The following is a 14,504-nucleotide window of genomic DNA, read 5'->3' as shown; positions in this document are numbered from 1 at the left end:
GTAGAATGTATCTGATTCTAGGCTTGCAATGCTGAGGCAGAGGGAGGGTGAGTTGAAGACCTGTTTCAAAAAATCAAAAACTTGTGTGTCTTGTCTTTTTGGTTGCTTGGCATCTCTCCAAAACTATGTGCGTGGAATATCAACAGGATACAGGAAAACAATGATGAGGAATTGCTTCTAATTGTCTTCTGCCAACCAGTTTTTTTTCTCCTAAGCTAGACTTCACAGATTTATTGCATACTTGAATTCCTTTGTTTTTGTATCTAGCAGCTGTCTTAATTATTTTTCTGTTGCTGTGAAGGCAACATGATTATGGCAACTTACAGAAGGAAGAGTTTAGGGGAACTAGAGCTGCAGAGGGTTATAGTTTATGAGCAGCATGGCGAGGAGCATGGCAGCAGGCAGGTATGCATAACACTGGAGGCTGGAGCGTGAGAGAGATAGACGAGAGTGAGCACTAACTAGGAATGGCTTGGGCTTTCTAACCCTCTGCCCACCACCAGTGTCACATCTATTCCAATAAGACCATACTTCCTACACTTTCTCAAACAGCTCTATCAAATGGAGACATAGCCAGGCGTTGGTGGTGCACGCCTTTAATCTCAGCACTCGGGAGGCAGAGGCAGATGGATCTCTGTGAGCTCAAGACCAGCCTGGTCTACAGAGCTAGTTCCAGGACAGCCTCCAAAACCACAGAGAAACCCTGTCTCGAAAAAAAAACAAAAACAAAAACATGGAGCTGGGCGTTGGTGGCACACGCCTTTAATCCCAGCACTCCGGAGGCAGAGGTAGGCGGATCTCTGTGAGCTCTGAGACCAGCCTCGTTTACAGAGAGTTCCAGGACAGCCTCCAAAACAATACAGAGAAACCCTGCCTTGAAAAAAAAACAAAAATGGAGAAATATATTCAGAAGTTAGCTTGAGGGCCGTTCTCATTCAAACAACCACATTCCTCTCTCTGGCCTCCATAGGTTTGTGGCCATATCATAATACGAAATGCACTGAGCACAATTTCAAAACTATTTTAAGTCCAATATTTCTTCAGAGACACAAAGTAATCTCTTAATTACACCCCCCTATAAAACCAAAACCAAATCACATACCTACAACATTAAATGGCAGAGAATTCCAAAGGGAAGGATGACCACAGTGAGGAAATACAACAAACTTAGGCCAAAATCCAGCAGAACAGATTCCAAATCCTGTAACTCTTGTCTCTTGTCAAAGAGCTTACATGGCTCTGCCCTCCAAGCTTTGTTGACTGCTATACACTTCTCTCTTTGATTACATTCCCTTGCTGCATCACTTACCTTCAGTGGCTTCCCTTAACCATGGGGAAAGATTCCAAACCCTTCACTCCTGTGTCTTTTTTTTTTTTTTCCTGGTTTTTCAAGGCAGGGTTTCTCTGTGGCTTTGGAGCCTGTCCTGGATCTTGCTCGGTAGACCAGGGTGGTCTTGAACTCACAGAGATCTGCCTGCCACTGCCTCCTGAGTGCTGGGATTAAAGGTGTGCTCCAACTGTCCAGCTCCTTTATAACTTTAATGCCAGAACCACATGCTTATGCTGCCTAATTCCAGTGTTTGCTTGGGGTAGAAGCTGTTCCTCCTTGGATTACATTTGCATGAGAGTTGAATTTTTTACCTTCCCATGTGACTAGTGATTTCCTGTAATTTCTTACTATTTTCTTGTTAAATTGGAGGCTTAGCTGGGTAGGGTCTTGCCCCAAGGGCACCACTCCTTTCATTTCATTCTGCATAAGCCGCTTCTGATCTTTCAGCACAAGCTTTGGGTCCAATGTTAAATTTCCTGGTGCCCTTTTTCTTCTCCAACTGTACAGTTTGCATTTCTTTTTACCCAGCCTTTTCCTTGTCATTATAGAGCTGTGTAAGAATGATTGCTAACAACCAAGTGACAAAGTCAAGTATTAGCCTGTCTTGAAATCTCTTCTACTAATGAAATTACCCCAAAATGTTTCAGTGTCAGGCAGATTCTTGAGACAAGTGCATTTTTTTGTCAGAATGTCACGTGAATGGTATAAGTGCCACATAGTTTTCAGCCACTAAAGTCCCAAAGTCTTCCTAAAGGGAGCATGGTCAGGCCTGTTGCAACAATAGCCCATCCCCTGATACCTTTTTTCTATCTTAGTTACCTTTTCGTTTTTGTGAAGAGACATCATGGCAGGACAGCTTATAGAAGAGTTTATAGAGGACTTATGATAACAGAGTGTGGGTCCTTAAGCAGCATGGCAGCAGGCCGGGGGCATAAGAGTGCAGCTCCCTCCCATAGGGGTGGCACAAAGACACAGGAGCTAACTGGGAACTACTTGGGGTTTTGGTTTTTGTTTATTTGAGACATAGTTACTCTTCAAAGTTCTGGCTGCCCTGAAACATATTGTACAGACCAGGTTGTCCTGGAAGTCACAGAGACCCCTGCTGCTACCTCCAGAGTGCTGGGATTAAATGCGGGTGCTTGGACCTTTGAATCCTCAAAGCCCATCTCCAGTGACACATCTCCAACATGACCTACCTCCTGATCTTTTTCAAACAGTTGTACCAACTGGGGCCCAAGTATTCAGACATGAGTCTATGGGGAGTCATTCTCATTCAGACTACCTCAACACCAAAGCAGTTGTTTTGCAAAGAAAAGAGACTTCTTAATTGGTCTAGGTAATAAAAAAGCAGAGTCAGATATAGAGGGAAATGTTGAGAGATCAGAGAGAAGGAGCAAGCCACAGCACACCTTACCTCCTATGTGTCATTGCAGAGAAGAAAGTGATTTCCTGTTTCTCCCTGCTTATATCCTGTTTCTGCCCAGCTACATCACTTCCTGCCTGTCTGTACAGACCTCCAGATCTCTATGGTTAGATAGTGGCAAGCTCCATTCTCTGACCCCCAGACAGACTTTATTTGTGCAAGAAAGATATCATTACATATCCCCTTTTTTTGTATAAAATTTTAAAAATGTTATAACTAATATGAGAAAAACTGTACAATAAGTACAATAACTATATAATTTATACATGGCAATAAGTACATTAACAATGTCTAGTCCAGCTGGACGTTGGTGGCACACGCCTTTAATCCCAGCACTTTGGAGGCAGAGGCAGGTGGACCTCTGTGACTTCGAGGCCAGCCTGGTACAGAGCGACTTCCAGGACAGCCTCCAAAACAATATAGAGAAACCCTCTCTCGAAAAACCAAAAAAAACCAAACAAACAAACAAAAAAAAACAATGTCTAGTCCATATGCATATGACAAATTCCAAGAAAATATTCCATTATCTAGTCTCTCTTGATGAGTCTTGTACCTAATTTACTTTCTACTCTAATTTGCATATCAAATTATCTTTTAATGTCTTTTAAACCTATTACATTTAATACATATAGTGAGTGGTTTTGTTTCTGTTTTTCCAGACATGGTTTCTCTGTATTGCTTTGGAGGCTGTCCTGGAACTTGCTCTTTAGACCAGGCTGGTCTTGAACTCACAGAGATCCACCTGTCTCTGCCTCCTGAGTTTTAGTATTAAAGGCATGTGCCACCAATGCCTGGCTTATAGTGAGTTTCTTTACTGATACTGGTAAACAGGGAAAACTATACTATTTAGTCTTCAGCTCTCTCAGAGACCCAAGAAGGAAATAATAGTAATTGAGTAAACAGGAAGTGCGAGCGAGCGACTTCCAAAAATGTGTTTCATTTCTATACTGTGATGGTATGTATGTATCCCTGTCTGGACTGAAATTCACCTTGTAAGCCATCATGTTCAGCTTAAACTTTTTTAAAAATAATTTATTTAACTTTTTTTTGTGTGTGTGCAGGTGTCAGATCCCCTGGAACTGGAGTTGTGAGCTGTCATGTGGGTGTTGGGAATTGAACATTGAACCCGGGGCCTCTGGAAGAACAGCCATTGCTCTTAGCCACTAAGCTATCTCTCCAGGACCTTAAACATTATTCTCAAAACAAAAGAAAAAATTATTTCAAAGGAAGAAAGGGTCTAGCAAGGAGGGAAGACAAGAAAGTAATTGGAGTAAAATGAAGTATAATGGTGTATATATGTGAAAATGGCTCAGCACTTCATTTATTTGGATGCATATTAAAAACTAATTACTCCTATACCTCAGCTTTCCTTGGAAAAGTATATATTTTAAGATACCTTATTTCAAAATATCTTTTTACAGAGTCTCCTGCACAGTCGGTATCCTCTGGCGTTCGTGCACCGTCTCCTGCCTCATCATCAGTACCTTTAGGGTCCGAAAAGCCCAGCAATGTCTCTCAGGACAGGAAAGTTCCGGTCCCTATTGGGACTGAACGTTCTGCACGTATCAGGCAAACTGGAACTTCTGCTCCATCTGTTATAGGGAGTAATTTGTCTACATCAGTAGGACATAGTGGCATCTGGTCCTTTGAAGGGATTGGTGGCAATCAAGGTAAGATATGCTGTCATATTACTGGAAATTAAGTTTACTTGGTTAGCTATAATACTTTTAATTTTTGAGATTTTTATTTACATTGAGTGTGGTTGTTTATTCTGCGTGTATGTCTGTGCTACATAGGAGGCCAGATGCAAGCATTGTTTCCCCTGAAACTAGAGTTACATCCAGTTGTTAGCTGCCTGGGTGCTGGGAATCAAATCCAGTTCCTCTGGAAGAGCAGCCAGTGCTCTTAACCACTGAAACATCTCTCTGGCCCTCATTTCTTTAAAGGAATTAACCTATCTCTTCAGTTAGACCAATCAGCTTCTTTTAGTTCTGGGTTCATGGTCTTTCCCACTGCACTTATTCATCTCTGAAAATCTAATGCATGTAAAGAATTTTGGCTTTTTGAGAATCTCTTGTATACTAGGCTAGCCTTGAACTTACTGTATAGCTGAGACTAGCTTTGAACTCCTGATTCTTTTGCCTTCACCTCATAAATACTTCATTTACTGGTGTTTGCCGTCTTGCCCTATGCTGGCCTACTTGTATTTCATTTTTCCATATTAAAAAGTTGGTATTTGTTTTGAGGTCTTTTGACTCTCTCTTAGGTTTTATCTTCTTTTGTGGTGTTTTGTTGTCATTGTTGTTGCTGTTTAAGTGAATAAATTTTTACTGAAGGGATTTCTCATGTGAATCCTTCCCTATCCATCAAGGTTACTCATGATCTACATTTTCTCAAGATAGCTCTTTCTCACATAACTGATATATCCAGTTGTACTGTCAGCCTACTTAACCACAGTTCTTTTGTGTATTATTTTATCTTTATACGAAGTAGTGAAATTCATGACAACTTTAAAGTTCTCTATCTGAAATCTTTGGTATCTGATGTCTTCAAACATTTTACTTTAGGAACTGTTTAAGGATAGACCTACTTCCCATTTGTTGCCCCACCCCACAACAAGAATGAATTTATATCATGTTCATTTCCAAAGTAACATGTTCAGGAATACTATGGATCTGCCTAAAGTCAAAGAATGTCTTGTAGTTCCGTCCCACAGAATTACATTAAGAAAAGCGAATCCACACATTTACTATATCAGGCATTTGCTACTACTGTGTGTAGCCTTTTGTTATGTTTTTAAAAGAATTCAGTTTGTAACAAGTTAAAAATAGAACTTAAAAGTACTTCTTTTAAGCTTTTTATTGAATGTTATCAACTTTTGTTTGCTTGTTGTTTTTTTTCCTCTCAGACAAAGTAGACTGGTGTAACCCTGGGATGGGAAATCCCATGATTCACAGGCCAATGTCTGACCCAGGAGTGTTTTCACAGCATCAAGCAATGGAGCGAGATAGTACAGGAATTGTAACTCCTTCTGGTACATTCCATCAGCATGTTCCTGCAGGATACATGGACTTTCCTAAAGTTGGGGTAATTTAAATAAGCATTTTTGTTATTATAAAATGTTTTTCTCATTCCTAGTTATCTCTCTTTTCCAAACATAACATCTGCAGGATTCTGTTGGGGCTTTTCAAGCCAAACTGGCTAAGATAGAAGTACTTAGTTTCCTAGTCATTTAGGGGACTTTAGGGGACTTCTGTTTTAGGAGTCTTGTTTGCTTATTTTGATTGGAATATGTTGTTTGTTTGTTTTTAATTGTGTGTATATGTGGGTATGTATGTGCCCACTGGGGTCAAAGAGGACATTGGATCCCTTAGGGCTAGAAGTACAGGAAATCATGAGCCATCTAAATTAAGAGCTAAGAACTAAATTAAGGTATTCTGTAAGAGCAGCATGCTGTTTTAACTGTAGAGCTGTTTCTCCAGCCCATTTAAAACTCTTTCTATAGCCTGGGATGACCTTAATGTTTGGTCTTCTGTACCACCTCCCATATGCTGGGAATGTAGGCGGGAGCCTTTAGTGGAATGATTTTTGAAACCTTTATAATGGGTGCTTGTTTTTTATTCTGTTCATGAATCAGGCTCTCACCATGGTCTTGAACTCACTTTTTAGACTCAAGCTGGCTTCAAACTCAGAGCCCTACCTGCTTCTGCCTCCTGGGTGCTGAGACAAAGGGCCTGGGCCACCATGCCCAGCTTTTCTCTGCTAAATGAGCTCATGTCAATAATATTTAGGCTCTGTGAGTAACTTACACATTTATAAAGTCAGTTGAGGTATTAAAATTAGTTTTAGGGCTTTTGACTTTGATTTGTTTTGTTGTTTTTGTTTCATTTCTGTACTGTGATGGTATGTATTGTATCCCTGTCTGGACTGAAATTCACCTTGTAAGCCAGGCTGCCTTTGTTTGCCTCCCTAGTACCTCATTTTTGTTTTCTGTGACAAGTTCTCTCCACACAGTCCTTGCAAGATTGTTTATTAGAAGTGGGGGAGGAGCAAAGAAAAAGAAAAACTGACCGGATGTTAATCTCTCTTTCTTCACCTCCTTTGTTTTAAGGGTATGCCTTTTTCTGTGTATGGGAATGCAATGATTCCTCCAGTAGCACCTCTCCCTGATGGTACTGGAGGACCCATATTTAATGGCCCTCATGCTGCAGACCCTTCTTGGAATTCACTGATAAAGATGGTTTCAAGTTCCACAGAAAATAATGGTCCTCAAACGGTAAGGCTGGTTATTCAGTAAGCAGTCACTCACATGTTACAAAATACAAGACAAACAGAATTTAGGTAAAAGCAATAGAGCACATGAATACAGCCAAGAGAAGAAATTGAGTACAGATGAAATGAATTGGAAACCTTTGTATAAAACGATGCTCAGTTACTTAACTAATTATAGAAAGGCGTGTTATTAAAGATTATATTGTGTAGCAGATAGTATGTAGGAGAATTTAAATTATAGAGCTGGACATGGTAGTGCATACCTTTAATCCCAGCACTCAGCAGGTAGATCTCTGGGAGTTAGGGGTCAGCCTGGTCTACATAGGAATTTCCAGACCACTGGGTGTTGGTGGCGCCTTTAATCCCAGCACTCGGGAGGCAGAGGCAGGCGGATCTCTGTGAGTTCAAGGCCAACCTGGTCTACAAGAGCTAGTTCCAGGACAGCCTCCAAAGTCACAGAGAAACCCTGTCTCGAAAAAACCAAAAAACAAAAAAAGAAAGTTCCAGACCATGTTGGGCTACATAGTAAGACCCTGTTTCAAAAACAAAAATAGCAAGTTGCAAAGTGATCTTCATGTAACATAACTTTATACTCAAGTAAAATTCGTTAGTATGTAAAGAGCTATAGAGTCTTAACGTTTTAACAGTGTCATCCAAAACTGTATATAACTGCAAACTTAAGAGAATGACTATGTACTTGAATGGGTCCCCATCCCCCACAACAGGTCTTTCTGTTTGATCTGGCACTCACTAGCTGTCCCAGACTGATCCTGATTCAGCTGCCCCTGTGCTGGGATCATAGGTATCAGCAACTATGCTTGACTTGTGCTTAAGTTACCTGGGTGTGTTCAATATGTCTGAATAATTGTCCTTTCACAGCAGTCTTTATTTTGTCAAGTAGCTCATTTTACATTGCTTGAGTGTCACCTCTTGTTAGTGTTTCAAAAGGAGAAAAGTTTGAGGTGTGGTTTGCTGACCGCGTATGCTGAGCATTCTCAAGGCCCCAGTCAGGTGTGGGGCGTTACTCTTTTTTCTTGTTGTTTCCTAATATGTTGCACATTTTTTAAGTGTTTTTTTTTTCTTTTAATTTATATGTATGGGTGTTTTGCCTGCATGTATGTCAACATTCCATGCATGCCTTATGCCCTTGAAACCCAGAAGAGGATCCTGAACTAGAAATAGACAAGAGAAAACTGCTGTGTAGGCCCTGTTAATCAAACCCAGGTCCTCTGGAAGAGCATCTGTATGCTGAACTATTGAGCCATGGCACCAGCCCCTGTGCTCCTCCCCCACCCTTTTTTCCCCCTTCTTAGTTTTGACACAAAGTCTCAAGTAGCCCAGGCTGTCCTTGAGATTTACTATGCAGTAAGAGGATGACCTTGAACTCCCAGGTATTTCCTGTTCCACATATCTGACTATATGTTGAAGACTGAATGAACTTAGTTCATAGATACCTGATTGTTTTTTAGGAGTATTATTTTAACCTAAATATCTGCTTAATTTGTATTTGGTGAAATGCATGCTCTGTATTCGTAGGTGTGGACCGGACCCTGGGCACCTCACATGAACAGTGTACACATGAACCAGCTTGGCTGATGAGGATAAGCCTGTTAGCCTGCAGATTCCTTTCATTCAGAGGAAATCACAAGTGGCCGAGAAACATTTTTTATGCTCCCAAATCATTCTACTGATGTGCTTGACTGAAGTGTGTAGGCTTTTTGCAGAAGAACTTACTAACTGACCTATTTTCTGTGAACATTTGTGACTGCCCATTCTCCATTGTCATCTGTTTTTACCTTAGTTAGCATTTTTCGTATCATTTTCTTCTTTCTTCCCCTCTTCTCCTTCAGACATAACTTTCTGTTGAAGCTGTTCTTTGGCTGGTTGGTTTTAGTACTGTAAACTGCTTCTGAGCAAACACGGAAATTTAGCAAAATTATGTAAACTTGATCCTGAAGTTTTAGAATGGCAAATAAATGTACAATTGTTTACATAACAGAAAAGGCTAAGCAGAAAGTAAATTTCAATATGTCAGTATAGAGGCTCTACTTTATGTAGACTTAAATTAATGTGAGATATGTACCTTCATATTCAGCAATCTGGATGTTTCCTTCATACATTAAACTATTAATAAGCATAACTTTTCTACTTGTGTAATTTAAGCATAAAGTAAAATGATGGGCATTATCAGTGGATGTTTCCCTCTGTTAGCTCTTAAAACATCCATCTTGCTCCCTTTTAGGTTTGTTTGTAGCAAGGCATATAAAAGAAATTTCTGATTTTTCCATGTCTTTATTACATTTGTCACACCTTCGAACTAATACACACACACTCTTCAGTTTGGACTCTGTCTTTGCCACTGTTACTAGTAAGATTCTCTTGCTCAATAGTGAAAACACTCTGTAAAGCTTTTTATCGTCGCGGCTACTACACAAAGGTGGAGCATCTTCAGTGGCATCAGTGGTTTCTTCTAACCAGAAAGCTTGAGACTTTGGAGAAACATAAAAGCCACCACAGTTCTCAGTCAGCATATACTGTTTATTTTTAAACAATTCGGCATATTTTATATTGGATAATATTGAGTCTTAACATTGGCTTCCTGATCATAAAGAGTCAAAACAAAATTTTCCTTTTTCAAGCATCTTATGTCTTAGGTTGAAAGGCTCCTTGCTCTCTGCACTTGTTGTAGCAATGAAAAGGATGAACAGCTAACTTGGGCCAAGTCAAAGAGTGTTTGGGTTTGTTATTAAGACGATTTTTATGGTTGATACACGAATACAAGGATTATAAAGACTACATTTAACCTGTTTATATGTGATTCAGGGCCACACTAAACTACTCAGTGGGAATTATATATTCCATCCACTTGAAACAATAAACAATAATGTATACAAGAAGAATATGTGTCCTACCCTGTCTCCTATGGAAAAATAACTTCTGTGGTTAAAATATAAAACAATGCATACATGATAAATACTGTATTTATCAATTTGGTTTTTAATTAGATACGAACTTTACACTGTTAAACACTAACTAAAGCTTAGATAAACCACCACCTAAAGCTGATAATAATATTCCTTGGTTGTCAGAGTGCAGGTTGCCTCTAGTGACCTGAGTAGAGTGTGTAAGATTCGTTTCTCAAACCTACCCAGCAGTTTGTAAGTGGTACACTTGTCTTTTCAGCTAGGAGATGTCACTTAAGTAATACATTTGCTTTTCCACTTATGACAAGTACACCCAAATTAGGTGGAGAACAACCTACAAATATAGCCATGAGATTTAAAAGACAGCACTTTACTAAAAACAAAAACCCTGTGTGATGTTATTTAACATTTTGTATTATTGAATTTTGCACGGGTCTGTCTTCTTCACTCCCACAATTGTGTTATGTGATAATGAGGGTTATTTTCTACCTGAAATAATCCCATTGGAGAACAGACACTACTCTGCATGTACTGTGCATGTGAGTGGTGGTATTGAATAAGGAAGAAGGGTAAAAAACTGAACATTTTCTTGAATCTAAAATGTGGAGCATGAAAATAGATTGGAGCCCTCTATCTCTACACTTAGAGATCAGGCTTGTAAAGGACAGTGCCATGGTACTAGAAGTTTGTACTAGGAACATTTTTCAAATACATTTTTATACTTCAGATGTAATATAGAACATTTTTATTTAAACAATAAAAAAACAATTTTTGAGACCATGCAGGTCTTTTTTCTTTTTGAAGTATGTGATTATCTATGCAGACTACATAGTGTGCTTTTCTCTCACAAGTGAGTTACCTTACTATCATTTTCCCATTTCCAAATAGCTAATATCCCCAATTATTGTGTGATGTGTATATACCAGCTATTCCACTTTGGAAATGACCTTGTTGCCTGCGTGTAGTGGCTCATGTCTTCAGTCCCAAAACTGGGGAGGTAGATACCTCTGAGTTGGAGGCCAGCCTGTTCTACATAGTTCTAGGACTGCCAGGACTACCCACCCCCTCCCCCCCAAAAAGATCTTGTTAACTGTTTCTAACTGAGTCCTCCATTCTTGTCTTTCAAGATACATTAATAGCATTTCTCCAAAAAAAAATTCTCCTGGGGCCTATTACTATAAAATATTTTTATATTCTTTATATATAAATAAAATCTCTGGGGAAACAACAAAAGTAGTATCTTAAATAACCCATCTCATCTGTTCATAAAAAAATAGTATTCTGTCTTTTGCTCAAATTATCTAAATATATACTTCATAGAAATGATTTTCTGTCGGTTGGCGAACGCCTTTAATCACAGCACTCGGGAGGGAGGCAGAGGCAGGTTGATCTCTGTGAGTTCGAGGCCAGTCTGGTCTTCAGAATGAGTTCCAGTGCAGCCGAGGCTACCCAGAGAAACCCCTGTCTTGGAGGGGGGGAAAAAGATTTTGTGCACTGTATTGTTTACTTGGATTCTCAGAATTACAAAATCTCTTCAGGTTCTGATTCAGTCTTTTACTGATAATTCTTTTTTAAGATGTATTATTATGTATACATTTTCCGACTGCATGTTTGCCTGCACATAAGACGAGGGCATCAGATCTCATAATTGAACTCAGGACCTCTGGAAAAGCCGCCAGTACTCTTAACCTCTGAGCTATCTCTCTGGCCCTCACTGATAATTCTTAAAGAACACGGATTCCCACAGATCTGATATTACAGAACATTTAAAGTGTTTCAAAAATTTTTAAGTCACAAAAGAGTCAGGATGATTTTTTTTTTCAAAGAAAAAATTGCTCACTGGTTCTAATAAGTTTATTTTTACTTGGTGTAAGTTCATCTGTCCAGGTGTCTTATACTTTTTATGCTGATGCTTTCTATATTTGGGGTTGAGAGCTCCTGGATCATTTGGAAAATACACATCTCACTGATCACTGCTTAAGAGTTGCAACAGTTGGCTCACTCAGCTGCCTTCGGGTGAGAGCATCTTAACTTATAACTTCTCTTATTATACAACCAGAATGCAAAAATACCATTACTTGGTTTGGCAAAAATATAGAGAGCAGTACTTTGCTGGCATGGACAGAATTGCTTTATAGTGGGACAAAGTCTCATGCAAAGTTTTAATTGCTGTGTTGTCAGAGCTTCATGTTAATACTGCTATCTTAAATGAGTTCACATTTTTTTAAAGTAAAAGCCAACCTATGATGAGAAAAAGGAGATGGGTTCCAGGCTACCCTGGACTGGAACATATGACACAATGTTTGATTCAGAGTATTAGGTACTAATTTATATTAGGGAACTTTCCTGTTGAAGATTAATAAGCCAGATGTAGTGGCATGGAAGTCAGAGGCAGATGGATCTCTGAGTTTGAGGCCAGCCAGGGCTTACACAGTAAGACCCAGTCTTGAATTCTCCTTCCCCCCAAAGAAAAAAAATATGCCTAAATTTGACTCCAAGGGGTTACTTTTTAACAATTTCTCATAAGAATAATAGTTTTTTTTTTAACTTCCTCCAAACATTTTAGAAATCACGTTTGGAAATGACTACATAGTCTACATGAAATTTTGTGTGATATCTTGATTTTCTGTAATAAAAATGCTGAGGTTGAGGATCTGAGTGATTGGTAAAGTGCTTGCCTAGGGATTGTCAAGTGATAACCCTAGTACTGAGTAAACTGGAGGTGGTGGCACATGCCTGTAATGTTTGTAATCCAGCACATAGAATTTGTAGCTGAGGTTGGCACTGAACACTGGGTCTTCCTGCTCTGCCTACTAAGGGCTGGCATCCCATTCATACCCCCCACCACACCTGGCTTCAAAAATGCATCTTATACGTCCATCATACATTGGGGTGTAAGTATAGCAAAATTGAACGAGGCCTGATTCTAAGGTGAGTTGTTTTCCATAGTTGTGCTAATTGGAAGTCACAGCAAATGTGTTATGGTGTATCAGCCCATTATCAGTGCTAATTTCAAAAGATGTCTATGGAATGGGAACTGCTTTCACACCATCTGTATTGGAGTTCTCTAGACTCAGAATCTAAGAAATGAACTGGACCATGGTGGCACACACCTATAATCCCAGCACTAGGGAGCCAGAGGCTAGCTTGGTCTACAGATCTATTTCTAGGACAGCCAGAGCTGTTACACAGAGAAACTCTGTCTCAAAAAAAAAAAAAAGAATCGTATGGACTGAATATATATTCATTTCATTTACATGTATATATGATGTGTATATACATATGGACTTTATAGGAACAACTTACAGGCTACAGTCCAACAATGGCTAGCTGTGAACAGAAAGTTCAAGAATCTAGTAGTTGTTCAGTCCCACAAGGCTGGGTTGTCTCAACCAGTCTTCGGTATATACTGGAATACCTAAGTAGGCTCCAATGCCAATGAGGTAATGTATGTGCTGTCAAGAAGAGGGGAGGCAGGCAAGTCCACCCTGTCTCAGCAAAGCAAAAATAAAAATAGCCATCATACCATCATATAAAGTAGAAAAATGACCAAAGCTATCAAGGACAATCTAATCTTTGCATGGAGGGGGAAGCCTAAGACAATGTCTTGTTTCATATTCTTTGAGCTTGCAATGTAGCAATCCTCCAGTCCATGTTTCTCATGTGCTGGTATGGGAGTCTGCCACCATACCCTCCTTGCTTTTAGGACAAAATCCTTGCTTTTCATAGACTAGACTGAAACTCAATAGGTGGTCTCAAATCATTCCTAGCTGTCTCAGAATAAAAAGAATTTTTTTTTTTACTCTGTGTGTGTATCTTAATATGTAGGTGTCTGAGACCAGAAAGGGGCATTGAACCTTCTGGAGCTGGAGTTACAACTAGTTGTAAGCTGTTTGATGTGCTAGGAACTTAACTTCAGTTCTCTAGAAGAGCAACAAGTGCTCTTAACCTCTAAGCCATCTTTCCTGCCCCAAAGATGTCTCTTCAAGGAACTCAAAAGTTGAGAAGAAAGCCGGGTGTTGGTGGCGCATGCCTTTAATCCCAGCACTCGGGAGGCAGAGGCAGGCGGATCTCTGTCAGTTCGAGGCCAGCCTGGTCTACAGAGCAAGTTCCAGGACAGCCTTCAAAACAATAGAGAAACCCTGTCTTGAAAAACGTAAATAAATAAGTAAATAAGGTCTGACAGATGGTTCAGGGTAAAAGGTCTTGCTGCACAAATGTGACCTGGGTAAAAGTGGATGGAGAGGAATGATTACAAAGTTCTGGGGGTTCTACGAGCCATATTCGGAATGATCCTTAATTATCAATAAGTTTTAATTAGTTCACATTACAATATATTTTTAATTTATTTTTTCTATTAGTTTTACTTATGTGTATGCAGAGGTCAGAAGAGGGTGTCAGATCCCTGGAGCTGGAGTTACAGTTTTAATAAAGGTGTTAGATTTTAATAACATTGACATTTTTGTTTTGGGGTTTGTGGACAATAAATCCTTAAATAACAGGCTTATTTATACATAGAGAAAAGGGCTATTTATGTCTACCATAAATAGGATTT

At 39.5% G+C, this 14,504-nt stretch overlaps 1 protein-coding gene across 5 annotated transcripts in view; it reads left to right on the top strand.

Annotated features, from left to right (window-relative positions):
• Ankrd17 (ankyrin repeat domain 17) overlaps positions 1 to 9,922 on the top strand; it is a 134,777-nt gene extending 124,855 nt beyond the window's left edge. For all 5 annotated transcript variants that reach the window (XM_040747378.1, XM_040747377.1, XM_040747381.1 and 2 more), the window contains 4 exons: positions 4,175 to 4,423; positions 5,662 to 5,840; positions 6,865 to 7,029; positions 8,562 to 9,922. In XM_040747378.1, coding sequence (XP_040603312.1) covers positions 4,175 to 4,423; positions 5,662 to 5,840; positions 6,865 to 7,029; positions 8,562 to 8,621 — 653 coding nt within the window. In that variant the 3' untranslated portion in view covers positions 8,622 to 9,922. The remainder of the gene's footprint in view (positions 1 to 4,174; positions 4,424 to 5,661; positions 5,841 to 6,864; positions 7,030 to 8,561) is intronic.
• Positions 9,923 to 14,504: the final 4,582 nt, after the last annotated feature.

The sequence above is a fragment of the Mesocricetus auratus genome, unplaced genomic scaffold, assembly GCF_017639785.1.
Source record: "Mesocricetus auratus isolate SY011 unplaced genomic scaffold, BCM_Maur_2.0 Super-Scaffold_100006, whole genome shotgun sequence".
NCBI lineage: Eukaryota > Metazoa > Chordata > Mammalia > Rodentia > Cricetidae > Mesocricetus > Mesocricetus auratus.
Note: the sequence above shows the minus strand (reverse complement) of the source record. Positions and strands in the feature narration are given on the sequence as shown.